The sequence below is a fragment of the Egretta garzetta genome, unplaced genomic scaffold (assembly GCF_000687185.1).
Source record: "Egretta garzetta isolate BGI_Z169 unplaced genomic scaffold, ASM68718v1 scaffold126, whole genome shotgun sequence".
In the NCBI taxonomy this organism is placed as follows: Eukaryota; Metazoa; Chordata; class Aves; order Pelecaniformes; family Ardeidae; genus Egretta; species Egretta garzetta.
This window is the reverse complement of record NW_009260128.1, coordinates 4,712,030-4,734,711: the sequence shown is the minus strand read 5'-3', so window position 1 is coordinate 4,734,711 and position 22,682 is coordinate 4,712,030. Positions and strand designations below refer to the sequence as shown.

The 22,682-nt window shown below is 34.9% G+C and overlaps 1 protein-coding gene across 1 annotated transcript in view; it reads left to right on the top strand.

The window, feature by feature from the left end:
• The window catches only part of CCDC102B (coiled-coil domain containing 102B), a 158,523-nt gene extending 137,546 nt beyond the window's left edge, over positions 1-20,977 (top strand). The window contains exon 5 of the mRNA XM_009641471.1: positions 20,888-20,977. Within this exon, the coding sequence (XP_009639766.1) occupies positions 20,888-20,977 (90 nt within the window). The remainder of the gene's footprint in view (positions 1-20,887) is intronic.
• The last annotated feature ends 1,705 nt before the right edge of the window (positions 20,978-22,682 follow it).

The following is a 22,682-nucleotide window of genomic DNA, read 5'->3' as shown; positions in this document are numbered from 1 at the left end:
GGGGTGCTGGTGGATGAAAAGCTGGACATGAGCCGGCAATGTGCGCTTGCAGCCCAGAGGCCAACTGTACCCTGGGCTGCATCAGGAGAAGCGTGGCCAGCAGGTCGAGGGGGGTGATTCTGCCCCTCTACTCTGCTCTAGTGAGACCTCACCTAGAGTACTGCGTCCAGCTCTGGAGCCCTCAGCACAAGAAGGACATGGAAGTGTTGGAGCGGGTCCAGAGGAGGGCTACAAAAATGATGCTGGGGCTGAAGCAACTCTCCTATGAGGACAGGCTGAGAGAGTTGGGGTTGCTCAGCCTGGAGAAGAGAAGGCTGCAGGGAGACCCTGTTGTGGCCATTCAGTACTTAAAGGGGGCCTATAGGAAAGATGGGGAAAATCTTTTTAGTAGGGCCAGCTGTGACAGGACAAGGGGTAATGGCTTTAAACTAAACCAGGGTAGGTTTAGTCTAGATATAAGGAAGAAATTCTTTACAATGAGGGTGGTGAAACACTGGCACAGGTTGCCCAGAGAGGTTTTGGAGGCCCCACCCCTGGAAGCATTCAAAGCCAGGTTGTCTGGGGCTCTGAGCAACCTGATCTAGTTAGCGGTGTCCCTGCTCACTGCAGGGGGGTTGGACTAGATGACCTCTAGGGGTCCCTTCCAGCCCAAAATATTCTATGATTCTATGCTTCTATCTTTGAATAAATAAAAACTTCTGTAGGCATTTCAGTCACTCCTGCATTTGTAGTGAAACCCTAAAATAACTAGGGAGATGTTACTTATAAGTTTGTTTGGTCTTCAGGGGACGTAAAGATTATATTTGACTTCTTGAACTGTAGCATTTATTTAGTGTATTTATTTTTGGTTAATTTTTAACCATTTTCTCTAATGTTTTAGCTGGTGACGGTCCTTCTTCCCCTTCCTGCCTTGCACACCGTGAGGGCTACAGCTCTGGCACAGGATCCTGTCTGTGCTAGGGTGTGATTCTTCTTCCACTGTATTGGTGCCAGGCTTAGTACCAGTACATTCAGTCCAACAAGGAAATAAGTCTGAGAAAGTCTGCAGGTTATACAGTTAATGGTGGGGGTGGACACTGCTGTCCCTAGTAGTAAGAGCCTTCCTCTTTTAATTGATTAAAATTTACTTTTGGATAAATCAAGTGAAACAGAATAAAATCCATGCTATCTGATAATAATTTCTAGACACAGGGCTGGAGTTAAAGCTGAAAGATGGCATTTTAATATAGGGGTTAAATTATTTTATTTTATATATATGTAAAAATGATGAGAAATTATATAATATGATGAGACATGTAATTTTAGAAAAATATAAAATTTTATAAGTTTTACAAATTTTTAAATTTTAGAAAAATATAAAGTTACATGTCTCATTGTTATTAAAAAAATGTCTCTAAAATGGGTTTAATAAATACAAAATGTTGGCTCTGCATCTATCCATTTTTCTTAGTTAATTCACTACTTGCTACATGCATGATGTACTACAATCAACAATTTATGAAGAGTTCTATGCCAGATTCTACATCAGGGAGGAACTTAAGTTGCCCAGATATTACTCCTAAGTATCTTAATTAAGTCTTCAACATTGAAAGTAGTTTCTTAGGTGATGTTATTATAACGCAACCCCTATGTTTGCTTGTTACTGACATATGAAATTGAATACTGAGTGCATACAGGCAGCACAGAGAGCTGTCAATACTTTTCTGCATATTCCTTTTGCTATCCTGAGATCTATAAACTGACACCTTTCAAAAAAATTTAGCAATTGTATAACAAACCCCAAAATTGTAGAGGAAAATCCAAGATAATTTTCCTGGAAGAAAAATTCCTATACCTCCAGCTTCATATATTTTCCTCTAGTACTATTGCTATAGTTTATTCTGTAGTTTAAGAAAACAGATTAAACTGATACGTACTCTATGAGTTTTGTTCATTTAAATTGCTACAGTAGCATAATTACCACCAAATAAAACTTGAGAAAAAAAGGAAAACCAAGCCATTCCACACTTTTTCTCCCACACCGTTTGTGCAACCCAGTGCTCTTCCTCAAATACATGTTGTCTTTTTAGTGAACTAGTTTTGATTTGGAATAAGAGTTCAACAGATAGTTGAGAATCAATACTACAGAGCTTGCATTAGCACATTCTTCAGCCTCATTTGTTTTGGACTTCGAACTCTTGACTCACTTGTCCTTTGAAATTCCTTTTCACAAGCTATTCATCTAGCATATTTCCCATTTACTTACAGATATTAGACAAAGACTGAAAAGATAGAAATCAAACTAAATCAAATCAAAAGATCCCCAAATGAATTAGACTGGAACCCAAATGCACATTATAATACAGTACAAAATACAGATGTGGTTTTGGGAAGATTATATTTCAGAGTATATTATAAAGTGTATTTGCTTTTAGAACTGGCTCAACAGCAAAATGGTGGGCTTTCCCCTTTAAAATCAAATAATGTCTTTTAAAATACATGCATCAACTTTGCTATTATCTCAGTTCTTCCCATTCTAATTTAACTAGTGACCATGTAAGTGTGTGGGTTTTTGCACACTGGAAGGCATGTCACAGCTTAATGTCCTCTTCTGCAGGTTACGGGGGAAAGAATGAAAAGATCCTGTAATCACTTTAGACTTTTAAGCCAGAGGAGGCCATGGAAGCTATTAAGAAACCTGCAGCTCTCTCAAATTAATGAAAAATACAGCTGTGCAATGAGTACAGTTTTATTTCTGTGTTTAGTAGATTAGAAAAGAAACTCTCGCTAACAAAGAGAATTTCACAACTCTCCTGCGAGCATCAATAAAACCATTCCCATAAATGTTGAAAAGCTCTACTCCAGCAGGGTAGCATGCATGAACAGCTCATAGACAACAGGAGAGACCAATCTTGGTATTCAATATGTTGGATGGATCAGACTCTTCTAAGGTAGACTATTCTATTTTCAAAATCTCCTATGGTTGCTTGTATACAGAAAAAGATATTATTTTTATATAGGTTTGCTTAAAAAACAGTTTATGCTTATAGCAGTCATTGTACCTGGATATGACAAAAATAGTAATAATGAAAACCTTTGTCATCTGCTTATAAGTTCAGCAAACTTCTGTGGTAGAGCATTGCATTGTCTTGGATGGCCTGAAGCTATGTGTGTATGTGCCTCTGTGTGTGTATATAGCTATTTAAAGCTGCTATAGGGGTTTGGCAGCCTCCAGGAAAATACACTGATTTGATTATGTTAAAATAATTCTTAAGTTTGAACTTTTTCGCTTATAGTTCTTTGAAGCAGGGACTTTAAATCAGGCAGATTGATTATTCTCCTGTCAGGTATATGCCTTTTGCCTTCCCCATGAGAACTTGAATATTCTGATGAAGCCTGTAGAAATAAATTTCCCACATTCAGTGGAAACTTCTTAAGTTTTGCAGCAAAATGCTTCACAGCTTCTCTATGTACCTGGTGTGTATCAATCCTGACTCACAAGGTAATACAACATTTGCTACAACTGTTCCTTCCAGCCACAGAGGAAAGATCTGGAAGATGCAGTTTTTTGGGCAGGTTCTGCTCTGCATTTGCAACACTCCCCCTCTGACATCCACACCCTGAGGAAGAACAGCATGGCTGAGGCTGGCAAAGGGTAGAAGTGTATGACACCTCATATGGTGCAGAGTGGAGGAACTGGGGACAGAGGCAAAATAGGAAAGAAAAAAAAAACAATCTGATAGTAGGAGGAAATAGGACAGAGGGACAGTAGGAGCGGAAAGGCTGGCTAAGAGGGCAGATGGGAATAGGGAAACAGTCTTCAACCATACATGTAAGATTGTATTATAAGTAAAATTGGGTGCAGCAAAATGTTTGGGATCTTGAATCCGTGATTTTTAGCCTTGAGATGTTTGAATTTGCAACCAAACACCTCTATAGGTTTTGTAGCCACAGGCAATAGGACAACCTAGCTATAAGTCTTACTTTTCCATAATATGTTTCCTCCATCATTTGAACTTTTTCCCCATGCTGTGGGGGAGGATAACATCTGCAGTTCTGTATCACTTCCCTCTACCCAAAATGGACATGGAGACAAATCCTTTTTCTGTCTTTTCGCCAGTAACAGTATGTCTTCCAAGAGCAAGGGAGGAGGAGAAGGCAGACTCAACTTTTCAGAATCACTGATCTGATTGAACTGATCAATAGCTCCATCTTTACTGAAGAAAACTGACTTTTTATTATATAGGATTGAAAGAATTAAAATAAGTGTTTTGCCTGTATTAAGGGACCTCTTAACCTCCAGTCTGAGATCTTAGGAATCAGCTATCCAATGTAATTCAGTTCTTTGTTGGAAGTATAAAAATTACCTCCATGGAAGAATAGCTTGAAAAGTATATATAAAATTTTCATCTCTTAAAATGAAATTTGGCATCTGGGAATAAGGTTCCAGGTTTCAGACTATATGAAAAATGAATTATTCAAATGCTTACAGGGGCAGTAGTCTTATTTGATCTAGTTTAACCTTCTTTCACTGAAAACTTGCCTGACCTAATAGTCATCAAACATTGATGTTCAGCCAATATTTAGATATTAATTACTCTGAGTTTGCTTTCTTTTCCATGTTTTGTGTTTACTGGATAAAAACATTCAATGCATATTTGATCGTATTTCTTTAGATATTTACAATCACAGGAGAATGAAAAAAATATTAATTAAAATTTTATAGTTGATTAGCTTACCAACAGCATTAAGCAACAAATCCATAGAATAAGTACTGAAATAATCATTTAAATAACATTTTCTACTAAAAATAAGAATGTATTTAACAACATCCTGCTATTCAGGGGATGACAAAAGGTTTCAATAACATAAAGCTAGATATTTGAGATTTGGAACTGACAAAGACCAAGAGATGTAAAATCTGATTGGTGTGCATCCTACAGTATTATCTATTGCAGTAGCAGTAAATTATGGCTAAAAATTAATATATTGTAAGTTCAGCAAAGTTGCTAAAAGTTTATGCTTGTATCAAATTTAAAATGGAAAGTTTATTTGAAAGTTGGTTCTAAATTTTTTTTTTCCCCTTAGCAAAACACGTGTGAAGAGTTGGATTTGATGCAGTTGCCACTGCAGAGGGGATACTAAGTACCTTGAAACAATTTTTTTTTTTTTTTAATGGATATATGTATGCATTTATCATAGTGGAGGTGACAATTCAAAGAACTGTGAATCAGTAGGTCTTGGGAAATGAGTCACTTCATGGGGATTGATTGATTCTAAATTTGTAGTACCTTAGCAACTCTCTCTCTAATCTAAAGATTAAAATATTCACATTTTTGACCTACTGAGTTGGCAGCCAGGAATCACAAGGATACTGTTTCAATGAACATGAGAGATTATGTTATATTGTTGTTATGGCTTAACCTGGCAGGCAGCTGAATGCCACAGAGCTATTTGCTCACTCCCCCCCTCCCTCAGTGGGATGGGGGAGAGAATCAGAAAAAAGTAAAACCCATGGGCTGAGATAAAGACAGTTTAATAAAAAAGTAGAGGGAAATAATAATAACAACAACAATAACAACAACAACATCAATAATAATAATAATAATAATAATAATAATAAATACAATAACAGTAATAATAACAACAAAAATATACAAAGCAAGCGATGCACAATAAAATTGCTCACCACCTGCTGAATGATGCCTAGTTCATCCCCAAGCAGCGATTGCTGCCCCCTGGCCAACCCCTCCCAGTCTATACACTGAGCATGACATCATATGGTACGGAATACCCCTTTGGCCAGTTGGGGTCAGCTGTCCTGGCTGTGTCCCCTCCCAGCTTCTGGTGCACCTGGCAGAGCAGGGGAAGCTGAAAAAGTCCTTGATTTAGTGTAAGCACTGCTCAGCAACAACTAAACCATCAGTGTGTTATCAACATTATTTTCATACTAAATCCAAAACACAGCGCTATGCCAGCTCCTAGGAAGAAAATTAACTCTACCCCAGCCAAAAGCAGAACATTTGTCTAAAATGAATGTGGGAAAAGACCACTGAGTGATATGTAACAGTTTTGTAAAGACAAGATCTTGCATACTTATTCTACCAGATAAAAAATCCCAGGCAAAGGAGAAACTGTACAGCATCCTGGTACTATTAACTTCTGCAACACAAGGAAATACTAATACTAGTTGTCTATAGCTTTAGAATTGGTTTTCCAGAAAAATTAAATTAATAATTAAAACCATTATATTTTCTTATCCTTCATTCTCAAAATTGAATCTGTTTCCTAAATTGACTTTAACAATGAATTTGCCTCATGATATATTTATTAAGACCTTGAATAACTTGTTTTTATTCATAGTGTTTATGAGGGATTATCTGTCAGATGCAAATGAATAAATGCATTTCCCCAGGTCCTTAATTCAATTAAGGAATCAACTAAGGAAAGGAAATTATAAACTTTGCTTCTTCTTAATTTCTTTTTATATTATTTTTATTTAATTAAAAAGTGTCTGAGCTAAGTTGCCATTCCTTTTGAAAACTTTCCCTATAGCTCTTTGAAAATGAGAAATACATTTATGCAAAATGATTTCATTTGATACTTCTAAAATTTAAAAATGCAGGCTGATTTTGAGCAGGCATTTCATGACACATTGATGTGTTGTTTGCATGCATACAATCTCTAAAAAAAGTCTCCTTATCAATAGTTTTTAGTTTTCTGATGTTTAATAGAACCTACGCAGAAGCACATGTAAGGAGATGGTGGATGGATTATTTACGAACGTTTAAAGGAACATAACAGAAAGAGAGTTTCCATGCTCTTTGAGTTGCATTGAACACCACAATTGTATTTGCCTTCTCTGTTATATTGGAAAGCCAATCAATAGACTTCAGCAAATGATCTGTTGAAATTATAGGCTGCTTCTCTGCACATAACCCCTCTTATGTGAAGTTTTCATCCATTTCTTAAAAGCTTCTAAAGTTGCTGAATTGTTCATGATAGTGATATAATGTCAGCACAGAAGTAACTTTCTGTATTGGAAAAAAAGTTTTACCAACACAATAATCCAAGTCCTTTTTTTTTTTCATTTTGACTGACAATGTAGTAATGCCCACAGCGTCACCTACCATTGCTTCTTATGGTTTTGGATAAGTTCAATATATGAGGATATTTTATTGTTATGTTTATTATCTCCAGTATCAACATATATATGATAATCTACTTATCTGCAAAGAATGTTTTCTTATCATTATCTTCTTTTGTATTTTGTATCTGAACGAAATATCTACCCCAGTAAGCACAGGCATTTTGACAGCATTCTGTAAGTGATCCAAAAAAGAAAAAAAAACCCTGACATACGATTCCATGAACAAGATTAATCCTTTTTATTTCACTTTATTATTTAGAAGTGATTAGGTCATTAGTGGAGCAAGTATTTGGTAAAATAGCTAATATTTTTTAAGGCAACAAAAATTAGATTCAATATGTGATTTTTTTTCTTAAGCTTCTTATTGATAGGATTCAACTAATTCTATGATTATTATATAAGGCAGAGATAACCAGTGTATTATTCTGAAAGCTAACCTGAAACGGTGGATGATTTTGTTAAATAGAAGATTCAAAAAAAGGTGGAATATCACCATGATTGTTCTTAAAATGAGTCATTGATCTTTCCTGAAATTATTCTGTCACTAAACACAAACACCATTTGTAGAATGATTAATAGAAGCACCAGCTTGGTAATTAAACAGCCAAATGCTTTATTACTGATACTAAATATTATAAACTTGAAGTGTAATTTTTCAGAAATTTTTTTAAAGATCCACACATTACATATCAGTTACAAAAGAAAGACACTTCTTTTTACAAGTAATTTCAAATTTCCACTTTTCTGAATGTATCAGAGTAAGTGGATGACCTTATACTGAATATTATAAATGTGTATCATTGTCCAGATTAACTAACTGTCTTCAGTAAGAGTTTCAAAATATTTTCTGTAGTCAGCTGTATTTTCTGGTTCTTAAAGATTCTTCAACAGATAATATGTCATGACAGTTTCTGTGCCAGTTCTTTTTCTTTATTCCTGAGAGCTTTAATTAAATCTTTTTGATGTGCTTATCATTTCTCAGCACATATTTCAGTTATATTTTATTCTGGAGACACGAAGAGTCACTTTCTTCTAGGTTTCTGATAGCAATGTGAAGCATTTTTATGAGATAGCTTCTTTCAACAATATTTCCAAAATGTTAAAGCTTACATTGCATACACTTTTTTAGGGTAACATGTTTGTTATCCATCAGCTCCATACTTGAAAGCCTTCTGCTGTGATTTGCCTTTACTGTCACTTGCAAAAAAACCATTAGTGTATGTATGTTACTCATTTGTCTTGAAAGAAGCTTCTGAGACACTTTTAAATAATTTATTTTGTCTATTTGCCCATGCTAGAGGCATGCTTAAAGATATAGCAGCAAACAAAAAACATGGAAGATTTCTGAAGCATCATCACAGATCTGTAGTGACCACCATTACCAATTAAAATTCTATGACAAATCTCACACAGTACAATCTGAGAAAATTCATAAGTTGTGGTATCATCTCATCACAGCAGTAGCTATAGTAAAGTTATTTTTCAGTAAAACTTCTGCATTTGTGATCACTGGCCTAAATATGATGAAACCAGATGGATTTTGTAGTACAAATTTTCAAAATTTAAGCCAAACTCTTTAACTGACACACACAAATCAGTTTTTGATGGCATGTTATTTAATTTAAGAAGCCAATTAATAAATATATATGTATATTCTTTATTGCCTTGCAGTTTTAAATAGAAAAATTGCAATAGTTCAGAGGCACAAAAACTTTTGTCATTTAGAGATAAATGAAAAATGAATATTTCTACCCAGAACTGAACTACCAGAAAGCCTGTCATTTTCTGCAAAGTACATCAATTCACAATAATTAAGAAATTAATTGATACAGTTGCAACAAAGAGAAGCAATAGAAAAGTGATAATGTGAAACTAGTATGAAAGAGGTACACTAATTGGAAAGTAATATATGACCAACTGCTGGGATTTATAAGCAATAATGCACTTTGCAGAAGGTCCTGGAAACCTGTCATTTGAATGATTAACTATTTTCATAAGTAAATAGAAGATCTACTTCCATATTCTAATGTCATGGCCCCTTTTAAGAAGGAAGATTGCAACTTAAGCTGGCTCTGTAAGGTATGAAAAATGAAATATCTTCTGATGGGATTTTGGAAAAGTGTAGAGATAGAGAAACAGTGTTGCAAAATTTTTGCTAAATGAGCTATGTTGTGTGACACTGGAGTATATGTATCTAAGTTGCAATAGAGTTGTGATGCTTACAGACTTACATATTTTAACAAGGTGCAGCTTTGTGGGGGTCTAGTACTATTCTAATGGATTTCAGTTCTTAAGTGAGAAATACAGAGATGTTATTTTGACATTTTGTTAGGCCAGATTTAATATCAAAAAGGAAATAAAATATAATTATCAAATTAACAAGAAAATTAACATCGATTGCAATGAAATATAATGGTAACTTCATCTCATCCCTGAAGTCATAATACAAGCAAAATATCACTGTGTTTTACTGGACAGAGAGAAGTCACAATCTGCAATACAAAAGACTGCACTTTTTGCTCTCTTTTCCTGCACTTTGAGACATTGGTACTGGTTTGGTGTAAAATAGAAACCCATGCTTATAAGTCTGGAAGTTTCTTCCTGGTCAGTAAGACTATGTGTCTTAAATGTAGTTGGAGAAAAAAGCAGCTGAAACAAAAAGTCCTGCGAGTCCTAACAGAGTGCATTTCACATTTATAATTCTTCTGCTGCAACCTTAAATATGGGTCTGAAAAAAAGTAATCTTAATGTTGCTCTGTATGCTCATTAATGCTCAATGAATATAACAGCATAATACTACACAAAGTTCCATCTAAACTGGTGTCCTGACTCTGGTGGTGGACAAAAGTGTATTTGTGTAAGACTGTAAGAGCAAAGCAGACAGGCAGACGTACATTCCAGGAGTAGAGAGCCAGAATCCAGGAAAATCAACATCAAAGACTCCTCAATCAGAGATGGTATCTTTTAAGCCTTATATTGAGTTTTCTTGTATTAAATTGCTCAATAGCTTTCTAGACTCCTGTACAGCTTTTGTAAGAGTCTATTAGATGAGGTCTCAAGACTTAAGTGTGTTCTGTTAAAAGTTACTCTTTCTTGCATCAAATTTGCCTTTTGCTGGTTGCATTTGATGGTGCTTACATTCTACATTGTTAGAGAATGTGATCTGTTCCTGTTCACTCCATCACATGTATCCTGAAGTTTGTCTAGTTATCCCTCCTGTGAAAGCCATCCGCTACATTTGTTTACATGCTTGTTGTTCTGCAAACCTTTTCCTGGTTCAGGTGATTTCCTCTCAGATACAGCAAATACTGCAATCAGTATTCAAGATGTGCTCATTTTATTGAATTAATATAGTAGCATAATAACTATTGTGTTCTCCATTTCTTTCTTAATAGTTCACATCTGGTTTGGTTTTTGGTTTTTTTTTTAATTTACTGTTCCAGAGCATTGTTACATTATCTTATCACTTTTCAAATTCTGCATAATTAACAACTTTTTCTCTTTCAAGGAAAAGAGAAATATGTTCTCACTAAAAAAGCAATGGGTTAACTAAAAAAGCAATTAGTTTTGTAAGTGGAATAATACAGAAGTTTTCTGTTTCCCATCCTGCCTTCAGATTATTTAGAATCTACTTGTCTCTAACTACTCAGAAGTTAGCTATTCCTGTTTGACCTTTTTCTTTTTTTTTTGAGTATTGACACTCTGATGATCACTTCTCAGTGAACTGATCTCACTGTCGCTTCACTGGCCTGAATCTATCATCCTTATAGGGATATTTTTACAACCTTCATTAGTTTCTGTTCTTAATTCCATTATGCTGGGGATTTTTCCAAACCGCAAGGTTTTCTTATTACATTTTTTTATAACATTTTCTGGATTTTGTGCAACAACCAAATTTGAATGGTTCTGTTCTGCTACATAAATACTAATAGGAAATAATTATTACAGAAATCTTCTCTGTTTATATAATTTCACTTTAAGATTACCAGTTATGTTCTTTTTTCCCCCTTTTCTTTAGTTATAAAACATTCTAAAAAATCTTCTTTTGCTACACTAGGTTAACAATAGAAAAATAATTAAATTCTGATTTTCCATTGGGCAGCTTACCACCTGTCCAAAACTCACACCAAATTTGTATATAGATTTACATGGTATTTTAATTAGATGTATGCATACAGTTACTTTCCTAGCCACATAGCAAAGTATATAAGAAAAACTGCAGTAATATATATGAAACTTTACATTAGAAGATAATAAAGAAATAAAAAAAACTAAAAGGCAAGATACAAAGGAGCTGGAAAAATAATCTTTGTTTTTAACTTCTTAGTTTATTTTTACAGTACAGGTATGTCTTGTAATTCACAAATAATTGAAATACACTCTTTCTGCTCAAAGAAGCTTGACATGTTTCAAGATCATTGTTTTAACTAAAAATTATGTAAATGTGCACACAAGTTGTTCAGATTTGTTGTTCCTGGTTTTTAAAGACAAATTAGAAACGGGCAAGGAATAACTCTTTTCCATATCACTGTGAGCAACTACGATTCATCTCCATCCTTTAGAGATCCTAAATGTTGATGTGCAAAATAGTTTCCTGAGCCTATTTCAAACTCCAAATACTGCACTTTTTTCTTCTGCCTTTCTAGACAGGTAAATAGTAATGTATTTTTTCTGTATCCATTATGGTGTGCCTTACACAGACTTATGTATTAATCTACAAAATATGAACAGAACCGAGGAGGATATTCATGGGCCTGTCAGCATTTGTGCTGCTTATAAACTTGTACTTCTTGAATATTACCTGTGAAGTATTTTTCAAATTTACTTTTTCATTATTTTTTTTCTTGTTTCATCTGAGATATGTTACAAAATTTAGAAAAAGATTAGAAGAGAGAACATATAGGTCCTGGATGCTGGAGGAAGAATAGACAGTAGAAACACAGCCATGTTATGTCCTGGCACTGTCACAATCAGAGGCACTAAAATTAGACTTTTCAAAAGAGTTTGTAGATAATAGGTCAACTTGTCCTAAACTGTATTGAGAATGAAGTAGATTATGAATGTAATTGAGATGTGGAAAATCTCAGGCATCTTTTCTTGCTGAAAAATTCAGAAAACACTTTTTTTCCCCAATCTGAAACCAAAACTATGAATGGCATTTGACAAATACCAATTTGTTATTCTAACACATTGGTAAATAAATAAAACATTGTTACAAGAAATGGATAAGGAAAAAAAAAGAAAAGTGCTCTTATCTAATAATGGTTTACCTCTTGTCTTTAACTGTTTTCCTCTTTGTCTGCTTTACTACCATTTAGGGATCAGTGCTTTCCCCCTGCTGTTTGCATACATAAAATAATTTTACTGGTCCTGAGAGCACTTGTACTATTTTATCAGACATGGTAGGTCCAAAGATAATGAAACCTTCACATCACCAGATTACCATCACCATTTGTTGCTTTTCACTTCAGCTCCCACATGATTTCAGCAGTCAAAACCTTACAAACCACAGAGGTAGAGATTAGTGCTTTGTGATATTTGAAAGCCAAGGTTCAAACTTCCAGTCAGATAATTTTCTAGCTGCATGTTATCTTTAACAGCTTGTGAGATAGTAGCTACTATCATGTCAGAATTTGAAGCTGGGAGGAAAGGAAGGGAGCAGAATAAGTAATTATAGTGTGCACATTCACATTCTATCTCTCAACCTTACAGGTTTTAGAAGAAAATCTTAAACTGTTGCAAAGCTCATAATAACAGCAGAGCAGTGATGCACAGTATTTGTTTCTACTCCAGCCGGTTCAAGAGATAACAAACTTTAATATTGTCAAAGATGAGTAGCATTTTGGGCAATTTTCCAAGGCAGGACATGGCGTATGGCAGAACTCTCCAGTGCTTCCCAGAACTCTCATATAATTTTCATTCAATGGCTATAACTAGGAGGCATAATATTGAATATTGCAGTATAGTAAGTAGTTTCTTCAGGAATTAAATGGTTTATTTTGCTCAGTGTACATGGCTTTTTTTCCTTATTTTGAAGAGAACTTAATTTTCAGTTTAAATATTAGTGTAGTGTAGTGTTTTCAGTGTGAAAAAAACAGTACATAAGAAAGAACCTACCTGACATGATTCTGAAGATAACCCACTTAGTTGCAAGACAGATTTGGGTGGAGAATAGGAAGTGGTTAAGGGGACTGGGGGGAGGAAAGTTAATGCCTGCTGCAGAGTTAAATACCTTTCATACCTGGAAGAAGCAAGGGGAAAGTAATGAAGATGCATGTTGGGCAACTGATAAAAGTTAAGAATTCTGAAAGGGTAAATGGAACTAAATTGAAGCTGGCAACCATGTAATTACTGGGAAGGGAAGTGATCATGCTTTTTATTGACCTGGAGATTACGTAGGTGAAAATATTACTGTGGAAAGTGAATCTTAATGTATAAAAAATGAATGAGAAAAGAGCTCGTGTCAAGTGTACTTTCTTATCCTTTTTTCAGCTATTAAAAAAAAAAAAAATGTCCACAAAAAGCTTTCCATATAAATCACACTTCTTAAAACAGAAAGGATTGTATATATTATTGATACCTTCTTTGTAGGACAAGAGGAACTGTTCCTATGTTCAGAAATCAGGAGGCATTTTGTAAAGAAATATTAAGACATGTTACATAAATAAGTCTTACACTATCTATTTATAGTATCTAATTTCCCAGGTAGACTCTAGATTGTTTTCATTAACAATAAGTAAGCCAATTAGCTAAAAGTTCATAGGTTGGTTGTTTGGTTGAGTTTTTTTCCTCTAGTTTAATCTGAGCCTATGAAAAAATTATAAACATATTGTTTGTCTTGTGTTGATCACTATTCAATATTTCTGATATATTTTTAATTTTTTACTTTTAAATGTATTTAAATTTTGAGTACTTGCAATATGAATGTCAAACACAATGATTTGCAGAGAATAATGGCAAAACCAATTTGTATTTAGCATTAATGTATGTTTAGCAATAGCAAAAGAGCTGAAATATGCTCTGCATTCAAATACAAGGACATTTTCTGATCTCTCATGGTAATATGCAAGGTCTTAAGTATTTATTGGCACAATTACATGAGACTGAGAAATAGTGGTGGACCTAGAACAAAGAGCATTTTCAAGCCAGCTGTGAAAAGTGTACTTTTTTCTGCATTCTTTCACTGTAAAAGCAGATGATATGGATACTCTGGTTCATTCCAGTAGGTTCAGAGTATTCAACAAACCGAAAGCTAGAAGAGACAGAAGGTTACTGTCACTTCCCTAAAGGCTGAAATTATTTAGCTTCGTGCCCATTTTGTTGGGAAGAATAGATGGATTTTTTTCTTCTATTGGTAGATGAAAGGAAACATTTTCTTCAGAAAAGTGATTTTATTTGGACATGCCATAACTTTGCATGATCAGGTTCTAAAATATTAGAATCAAGAATGATGTTATTATGCAAAGTCAACTGAGCAAAAAATATATGATTATCTGAGAATTAGGAAAAAAATTAAGAAAAAAAAGACCTTTTTAAAGGCCATCTTAATCTTTATTATGTACCAGAATGGTGAAACTGTTATGTTATAAATGGGAATGATTATTCTTTTGGAAAACCTCACTGTTAACAAGACCTGAATTTATGAATGGATTTTTGGAGGAGTCCTTCTCTGTTAGGTACCCACTAGTAATGTTCATACTTTGCCGTTCTTAAAGTGGGTGACTTACTTAAACTATTTAATCTCTGGAAATATTAATTTCAGGTTCTGATCCATATGACTACAGTGATTCAGTTGCAAAATGTTGGTTCTAGTTTACAGTAGTAAAATTTTGATCAAAACTGTCATTTTTGTCGTATTACACCCTAGGGAAAATATTAAATGTAATTGTTTAGTAAATTTCAGTGGTAGCTACTGTACCCAGAAACATACTAGGGAAATTCATTCTGAAATTAATTTTAAAGTTAAAAGGTGATATATTTGTACAGCAAAACAAACCTTTTATTGTAAGGAAAATCAAAAAGCATAATTTTGCATCAGTTCCAAGGAAATAAAAATAATTGAAGGAGAAATACAGAAAAATATGGCTTGGGTTCTTGTAGCTCTCAAAGGAAACACAGCATTCCATGAAAAATTCATACTCTTTCAGAGCCCATACAGTATTTTTGGAGATTGGAATCACATAGTGCATGAGTTTACTCACGGTCTAAACAATTTCTTCCTTGTAATGATACGAAACTTAATTCAATATCCATATGTTCACTCATGGTCTGTAACAGTCCCCTAATGCTAAATGGCAAATGTGTTTTAATTAAATCAGATGCTGACATAAATCTATGTTACTATAATTTGGGCAAGAACCTGTAAATCCACTCAGAATATTAATTTAGACATTAATAGAAGTCTAAAATTGAGGTATGGTTTATACCACTGAAAACACTAACGCAAGTTTGTAATGATTTCCTTTCTTCATTCTGATTTGGTTTCATACCAGAGATCCCTTCTTTCTCCATCCATGCTTGGAAATAAATTATGCAGGATTTTTCAAATAGTACTGTGTAGTGCCACTGTCATGGGTCAGACAGTAAGTGGCAAATACTATTGGATCTGGGTGATGTTGATTATTTATTAAGCAAACTCTGACACTTTATCTTTTAAAATTAAATATTCAGGATATTAGTTAGTTGGTATAATCAGTTATTTGATCTAAATATTTCTGGTGCAAGCATTTGAGAAGTTAGAGGGTGGGTTTGTTTTCACTCCAATTTCATTTTCTATATCAAATTCATGAAACAGCAGATAAATCTTTTAGAAAGGCAGATAAGATAATTAATAATATTCCTTTGAGAAGATAACTTTTTTTTTTCATAAGGTGTCCTGAAATCAAATAGGAATATTGGTAGGATTGAGCTACTGTGGGAAAGTCCAGCTCTTCTAGGAGGCATGCTGAATCTGTTAATACCAAAGAGAGAGACAATGTGTCTTTTACAAATAATTTGCATCTTGTCTTGGGGAATCCTGAGATTCCTTAATCTTCTTTAGGTTTTTGAGAATAAATATCCATGAAGGAGAAAAATCTTTCAGACATCTTGGTTTCCCTTTCTTCTCCACATGTACAAGTGGACATTTATCAGTACATAGTCACCTTATATTTCTTGTTGTTTTTTTCTTTAACACTGCTGCATTAGTCAGTTACTATTTTGCCTCTAATCTACACTCCTGAGAGATACCCATATCTGTCCTTGGGAAGTCTTCATTGATTAAAACCAACAACAACCTTGTAATGTCCCTCTGTAACATCATTACAGAAAATAGTGTGAGGACCGAAATAATAAGACAATAATAATTTAAGTATCATGTGTAGCTACTTTCAAATAATTCTATCTAGCTCTTCCATTTAATTAAGGTCTGTAAAAAAATCCTACCTTATGTTAATACTTACTGTGCACTTGCACTAAAAGAAGATTTATTTTAAGCAGTAATGAAGACTTTAAAAATATTCTGCAGAGAAATGTACACACAAACTATATTAATTAAGCTCTAAATTAGTGATGCTAAACAACAAAAGCAAGGAAATGCACAGTGAAGCAGGAAATGTACCATATGTTGTTGTATACCTGGGCACATGGGGACACTATCTTAATGGCTTTCTAAATGTTCCCGTTGTACTAGATATTGGTGGACATATGGTATGCTGCTTTTTTTATATGCTTGTGCATTTTCTTGATTTTGTTAGCTGACTTTGATAGCATTTTCTATTTGTCTGCTGTTAGGAAAAGGACTTTAAACTGCTTTGCTCATTTATCTGGAGCTCAAACCCCATGCATTTTATTTTGTTTATTCATTTGTACCAACCCCCCCCCCCCCTTTTTTTTTTGTTTTTTTTTCTACTTTTATTATTAGGCTTTCCACAGTTTTAGTCCCTGTCTGGCAATAATATGGAACACAGCTGTATAGTCCTTCCATGTACAGAGGGGGTTTTGACTCAATCTCAGTGCTGGTTGAACAGACGGCTGAAGCAACAGCAGCAGCTGCAGAGCTGGCCGGGCTTTGCATGACCAGGATGGGCACTCATGCAGTTGGTGTCTTCCCTGTCTGACCCAAGGAACCTCAGCATGCTCCAGTTGGAGGCAGGCATGATTCCCATTTCACCTGGCTCCCTAGAGCCCATGTGGCTGAGGGACATAACAGAACAACTTCTTGCCCCAACCCTCTGGATGCCAGATGTTGTCAAGGTTGTCTGGTGCAGACTACCAACAGGAAAGAGTTCCCTAATATTTTATGGCATAAAGTCATGTCCTGGTTTCAGCTGTGTTGTGGTTTAACCCGGCTGGCAACTAAGCACCACGCAACCGCTCGCTCACTCCCCCCCCTCCCTCTGTGGGGTGGGGGAGAGAATTGGAGAAAAGGAAAAAAAAAAGTAAGACCCATGGGTTGAGACAGAGACAGTTTAATAGGAGAGAAGAATAACAATAGTAATAATAATAATGGTAAGGGAATATAAAAAATATATAAAACAAGTGATGCCCGATTCTCTCCCCCATCCCACAGAGGGAGGGGGGGGAGTGAGCGAGCGGCTGCGTGGTGCTTAGTTGCCAGCCGGGTTAAACCACGACAACTCAATAAATGTTCGTATACAAATAGGCTATTCATTACTGCAGTCACATGGAATATACACACTGAAGTCATGAAAGTGCAGAACTACTCAGGGGAATTATCACAGAATCAGAAAATGATTTAGGTTGGAAAAGACCTTTAAGATCATGTCCAACTGTAAACATAACACTGCCAAGTACACCACTATAACTTGTAAACAGAGAAGAGCAATTGAGCCAAACTCTTTTGACATACATGTAACATACTCCAGTTATACCTTAGCAAAAATTCCCTTACATAAAGCAGTGATCTCAGGGATTCTTACAGGAGGTGTTTGAAGACTATTATAAATCAGAGTGGAAATGAAGGGAAGTTTTTGTACATTAGCTTGTCAATAGGCACTCTTAAGTTTTATGTTTCATTACAGATTGGGATTAGTCTTTTAAATAAGACTGTCTATATGCTGGCAAGCATGTATTCTTTTGTATGAACATTTGAAGTTTACCATTCTATGTATTCATGTACTGGTTTTAGTAGTAGCTCTTTATATATGTTAACTGTATTAATTTGATTTTGAAGTAGAAGTCAGAATGAAACTCTTACTGTTTTATGGATGTTCGATAAACTAATATTACATCTAGAACCACCAGACTAGGTGTTCCTGAAATGTTTAAGTGACAAATATTTTAAAAACAAGTAACTTGATTTGTCTTGAAAATGTACTATGTCTATTCTCAGGGGAACAAGATGTAATTTAAGCCCATGCCCATCATTATGGTTAATATTTTTCAGACATTTTTAGTTTCTTCACATTTAATTTAAAAATCTTTCAGTTGCTAATTTTAAGGATTTTTTTTTAGTTTATATTAATATTTTTTTAGATTAGCAAAATGAATGGAAAAGGAAAGAACTATGAGTGACATTGCACTAATATATTCACATGAGTATTTTTAATAACAAGGAGTTGTTAATAGAAATTATCTAGAATTTTTAATAAGGCATATTTATTATTGGAGATCATTAAATTAAAGTAATTAAAAAGGAAACAGCCATCTGTTTCAAAAATTTCCAGTGAAATTCTGTAATGACAAAGAAGTTTTGGATCAGCCTAGATTTGTGTATCCAGTAGGGTGAGAAATTTGCCAGCTTATTGATTCTTGCTGATGTAGAGCTTGGCAATCATTCTGTATCTGGAATGGTTAGTGGGCATGTTCATCAGTAGACAGAAGCATCGTGGAGTCTGTGATGCTGTAAGCAATCACATTACTATGCTACCTCAAAGGCTTTTATACTTTGTCAGTTTACTTACCCCACAGTGATTTTGATATGTGATGCTGGGTTTTTCTAAGAACATAATGGGCTAACTTGTTCTCTAAATAATAGGCATATTGGATTAGATAGATATTCATGCGTAACGGCATGACTGACCCATTCATACTGCCAGGAACTCAGTTATAGCTATGAAGAAGTAACTCAGGACCACCACATTCTACGGTTTGCTAAAAATCCTCAGGTTCCTTGACTTAGAATCATAGAATGTTTTGGGTTGGAAGGGACCCCTAGAGGTCATCTAGTCCAACCCCCTGTTGTTCAGACACTGTTCACAAGACTTTTAGGTTCCAACAATCAGACTAAACCAATGGGTTTGTGAATTCCTTTCCCTGAAAACCTGTTCAAGATATATAAAAAAGACAAGAAACACAGGAGTTACTTGTGATAGGATTTCAAAGAAAGTAGACAGATGACATGGAGAGAATTGAAGATGTATGCCCCTAAGCTTAAAGCACAGGAAATTTTCAATTAACCATGGATGAGATAAAAACTAGTATATATAGAAACAGTTTAGATCTGCAAGGATTTATTCATTCAGTTGTAGCTAAACACCACACAGCAGTTCGCTCACACCCCTCCAGTAGGATGGAGGAGACAACTGAGGGGAAAAAAAAACCAAACTAAAAACATATAAAGGTAAAACTCATATGTTGAGATAAAGGTAATTTAATAGGACAGAAAAGAAAGGGAAAATAACAGGAATGATAAAAGAATATACAAAACAAGTGATTCACAATGAAATTGCTCACCACCCACTGACCAATGCCCAGACAGTTCCTAAGCAGCGGATACCTGGCCAGATCTACCCGTAGTTTATACACTGAGAATGATGCCATAAGGTGTGGGATATCCTTTTGGTCGATTGGGGTCAGCTGTCCCAGCTGTGTCTCCTCCCAACTTCTTGTGCACCCCCAGCCTACTCACTGGTGCGTTGGGGTGAGAAGCAGGAAAATGCCTTGACTCTGTGTAAGTGCTGCTCAGCAGTAACTAAAACATCAGTGTGTTATCAACATTATTCTTATCCTAAATCCAAAACACAGCTCTATACCAGCTGTTACAAAGAAAATTAATTCCATCCCAGCTTAAACCAGGACACACTCTTACATGCATTCTTCTTGGGTCAGTTTGTAGTGTAATTACTTTAGGCAGTGTACTTGAGCTCATAAATCTTGATAAACCTGTGTTGTTCTGTGCAGAGCTACTGGGTGCCTGTTCACTGTGCTCTGAATTCTAGAGAGCGTAATAGCCTGTTTCCGGTGCCCAACTTGAGTGGATGTTTTTGTTCTGCACATTGTTATTGGAAAACGTGATTTATCAAACCAAGGTTTATAAAAACTAATATATTTTTAGAATTATTATGCTTTTATGATAATCTTTATAGTTATTATGTGTTCATAAATAATCTTTGATCTTTTTTACTATTCTCCACTTTCCCTTCTTCCAACAAAAAGACTCATGATTTGTATGTAAGCACTTTAAATGTATCTTGAATAGCAATAGTACTGGAGTTCAGAACTGTCAATCAATAAATAATGGCTCCTAGTCATCAAAAGTGAAGCAAGCAAGCGTAGCCTGCTTCTCACTGTAAAAGACAATTCCAAGTAATTGCTCCAAAACCCTATACTTTTTTCTTCTTTATTAAGGAATCCATTGAAAAAGTATCCAATGTGTACTATAAAGTCAACAATACTGAAAGTTTGTCTCATGTAAATTCTACTGTCTCTTACTGAAACTTTTTTCCTATAAGAAATTTGATCTGCAGTTGTTTTAAACTTAAACTGTTTTTTTCTGATTAGTGTTGTGCCCACACTTTTTTAAAAATTTCATTTCAGAGTAAAGAGGCAGAAGAAAATGAATTCAGGGTTTGGGACCAACCAAAGTTCTTTGCATGTTGCTGGAGTTTCTACCAAGATGGTGAATGAAGTTACGGAGAATCATCAAACAGCCCTGCAGCAACAAGGCTGGCAGTAAAGAGGAGGGACGAAGAACGAACTTACACTATTAATAAAGACCTACAGGAAAAATTCTTTGTAAAAATGCATATCAGACACATGTAGGAACGCTTTATGCAGTTTCTATGTGTTCCAGATTTTTTTATACGAACCAAGGAAAACATGCTAGTGTCAGTGTGTACCAACTTAGAATTCTTGTTGGCAGTTGTCTGTCCTTCCTTTACGCTTATCTTAATTGCTCTCTTCTAAAGCAAAAGGTGGATCATTAACATGGCACATAGTTTAATAATGGGCAAATAACTCTGTTTTTCAGGTTCCCAAGTTCTACCAGGGTTACATGCATATTACAATCTTTTTTCATAAAAAAATATAATATTTAAAGAAGTTCTTTTATTTAAAATACCTATTATCACTTATACATTTATATTAAAACCTACTGCTTCTCTTTGTGTTTCTTACACTGAAGATAATATAAGAATACATAGAAATAATGCAAGTCAAGTTTATCTTAATGTGTATAACACATTTCTATTTAAATTTGAGTTTATTAATTGTCCATGTAACAACTGTAAATATCACATAGGAAGTAACATAAATATATTAATATAAACTGCAAAAGATTTTGAGAATTTTAGGAAACTCATGAATTATAAAAATACCAGCAAATTTCAGGCATTGTCAGACACAAATTATAATGTGTTACTCTTTGCCATATACAAGTGTTGAGTATATGTAGATGCTGTTTCACAGAGATTCTGTGAATTTGCTCTATTTGCTCAGCAGTATGCTTTTTTCATTTAAAGATTATTAATTACATAGGAATCTTGTTTTGCCCAGGAATTCCCTGAGCTGGTTGGAGGCCGGGATCAGCCAGCAGGCTTTACCTGTTCTTATGACCCTTCCTGAACACCAGGTTTTGGCCACTGCTGGAGACAGGAGGCTAAAATATAAGGATCTGTGTTTTGACTGCCCTTTTATGTTCTTAATTTTCTTTCATGTTTGCAAATGCTGACATAATCCCAGCCATTACCTCTTAGGATACACTTCGGGATAGCCAATACACAAGTTCATCCACAAGGCACAGAGATAACTGCAGGACAATTTATCTTTAAATGAAGTTTTAACATTTAAAACTCACAGGAATTGACAATAAAATAGGATTCATAATAGGTTTTCTGGTTTTGTTTTTGGGTTTTTTTTAATCCAAACTTCCTCCCTTTCTTAGCTTACTAGTTCAAGGTTTTATATTAAACAGAAGAACCCTGGCCTTGTTCCATGCATTGTGAAATGACACACTGACTTTCTCTAAAACTCCATCTGCTTTTCCTATGCCAGCATCTTCATGACACCCCAGCGTGCAACATAGCCATATTGAAAATGTCAATGTGCACAATAGAAGTGGAAAGTGCATAATTATTGATTTTCAAATGCTGTATCAGCCAAATGTGCTTCTATGGTTACACTGAAGAACTTGAAAACACAGTAATGCCACACAACAGCTTACTGATAAAAGCTTGTATCATTTAGATAAGCGTTAGAGACAAGCCCCCCTCCCCCCCCCGCCTTTCTTTTTCTCTGAAAAGATAAATTAGAAATATGGATCTTTTAGAGATAAAGCCCTAGGGTTTCAGCAATTGGGCAAAACCTCTCTAAGGTCCAGGGTTTCTCTTCAGCC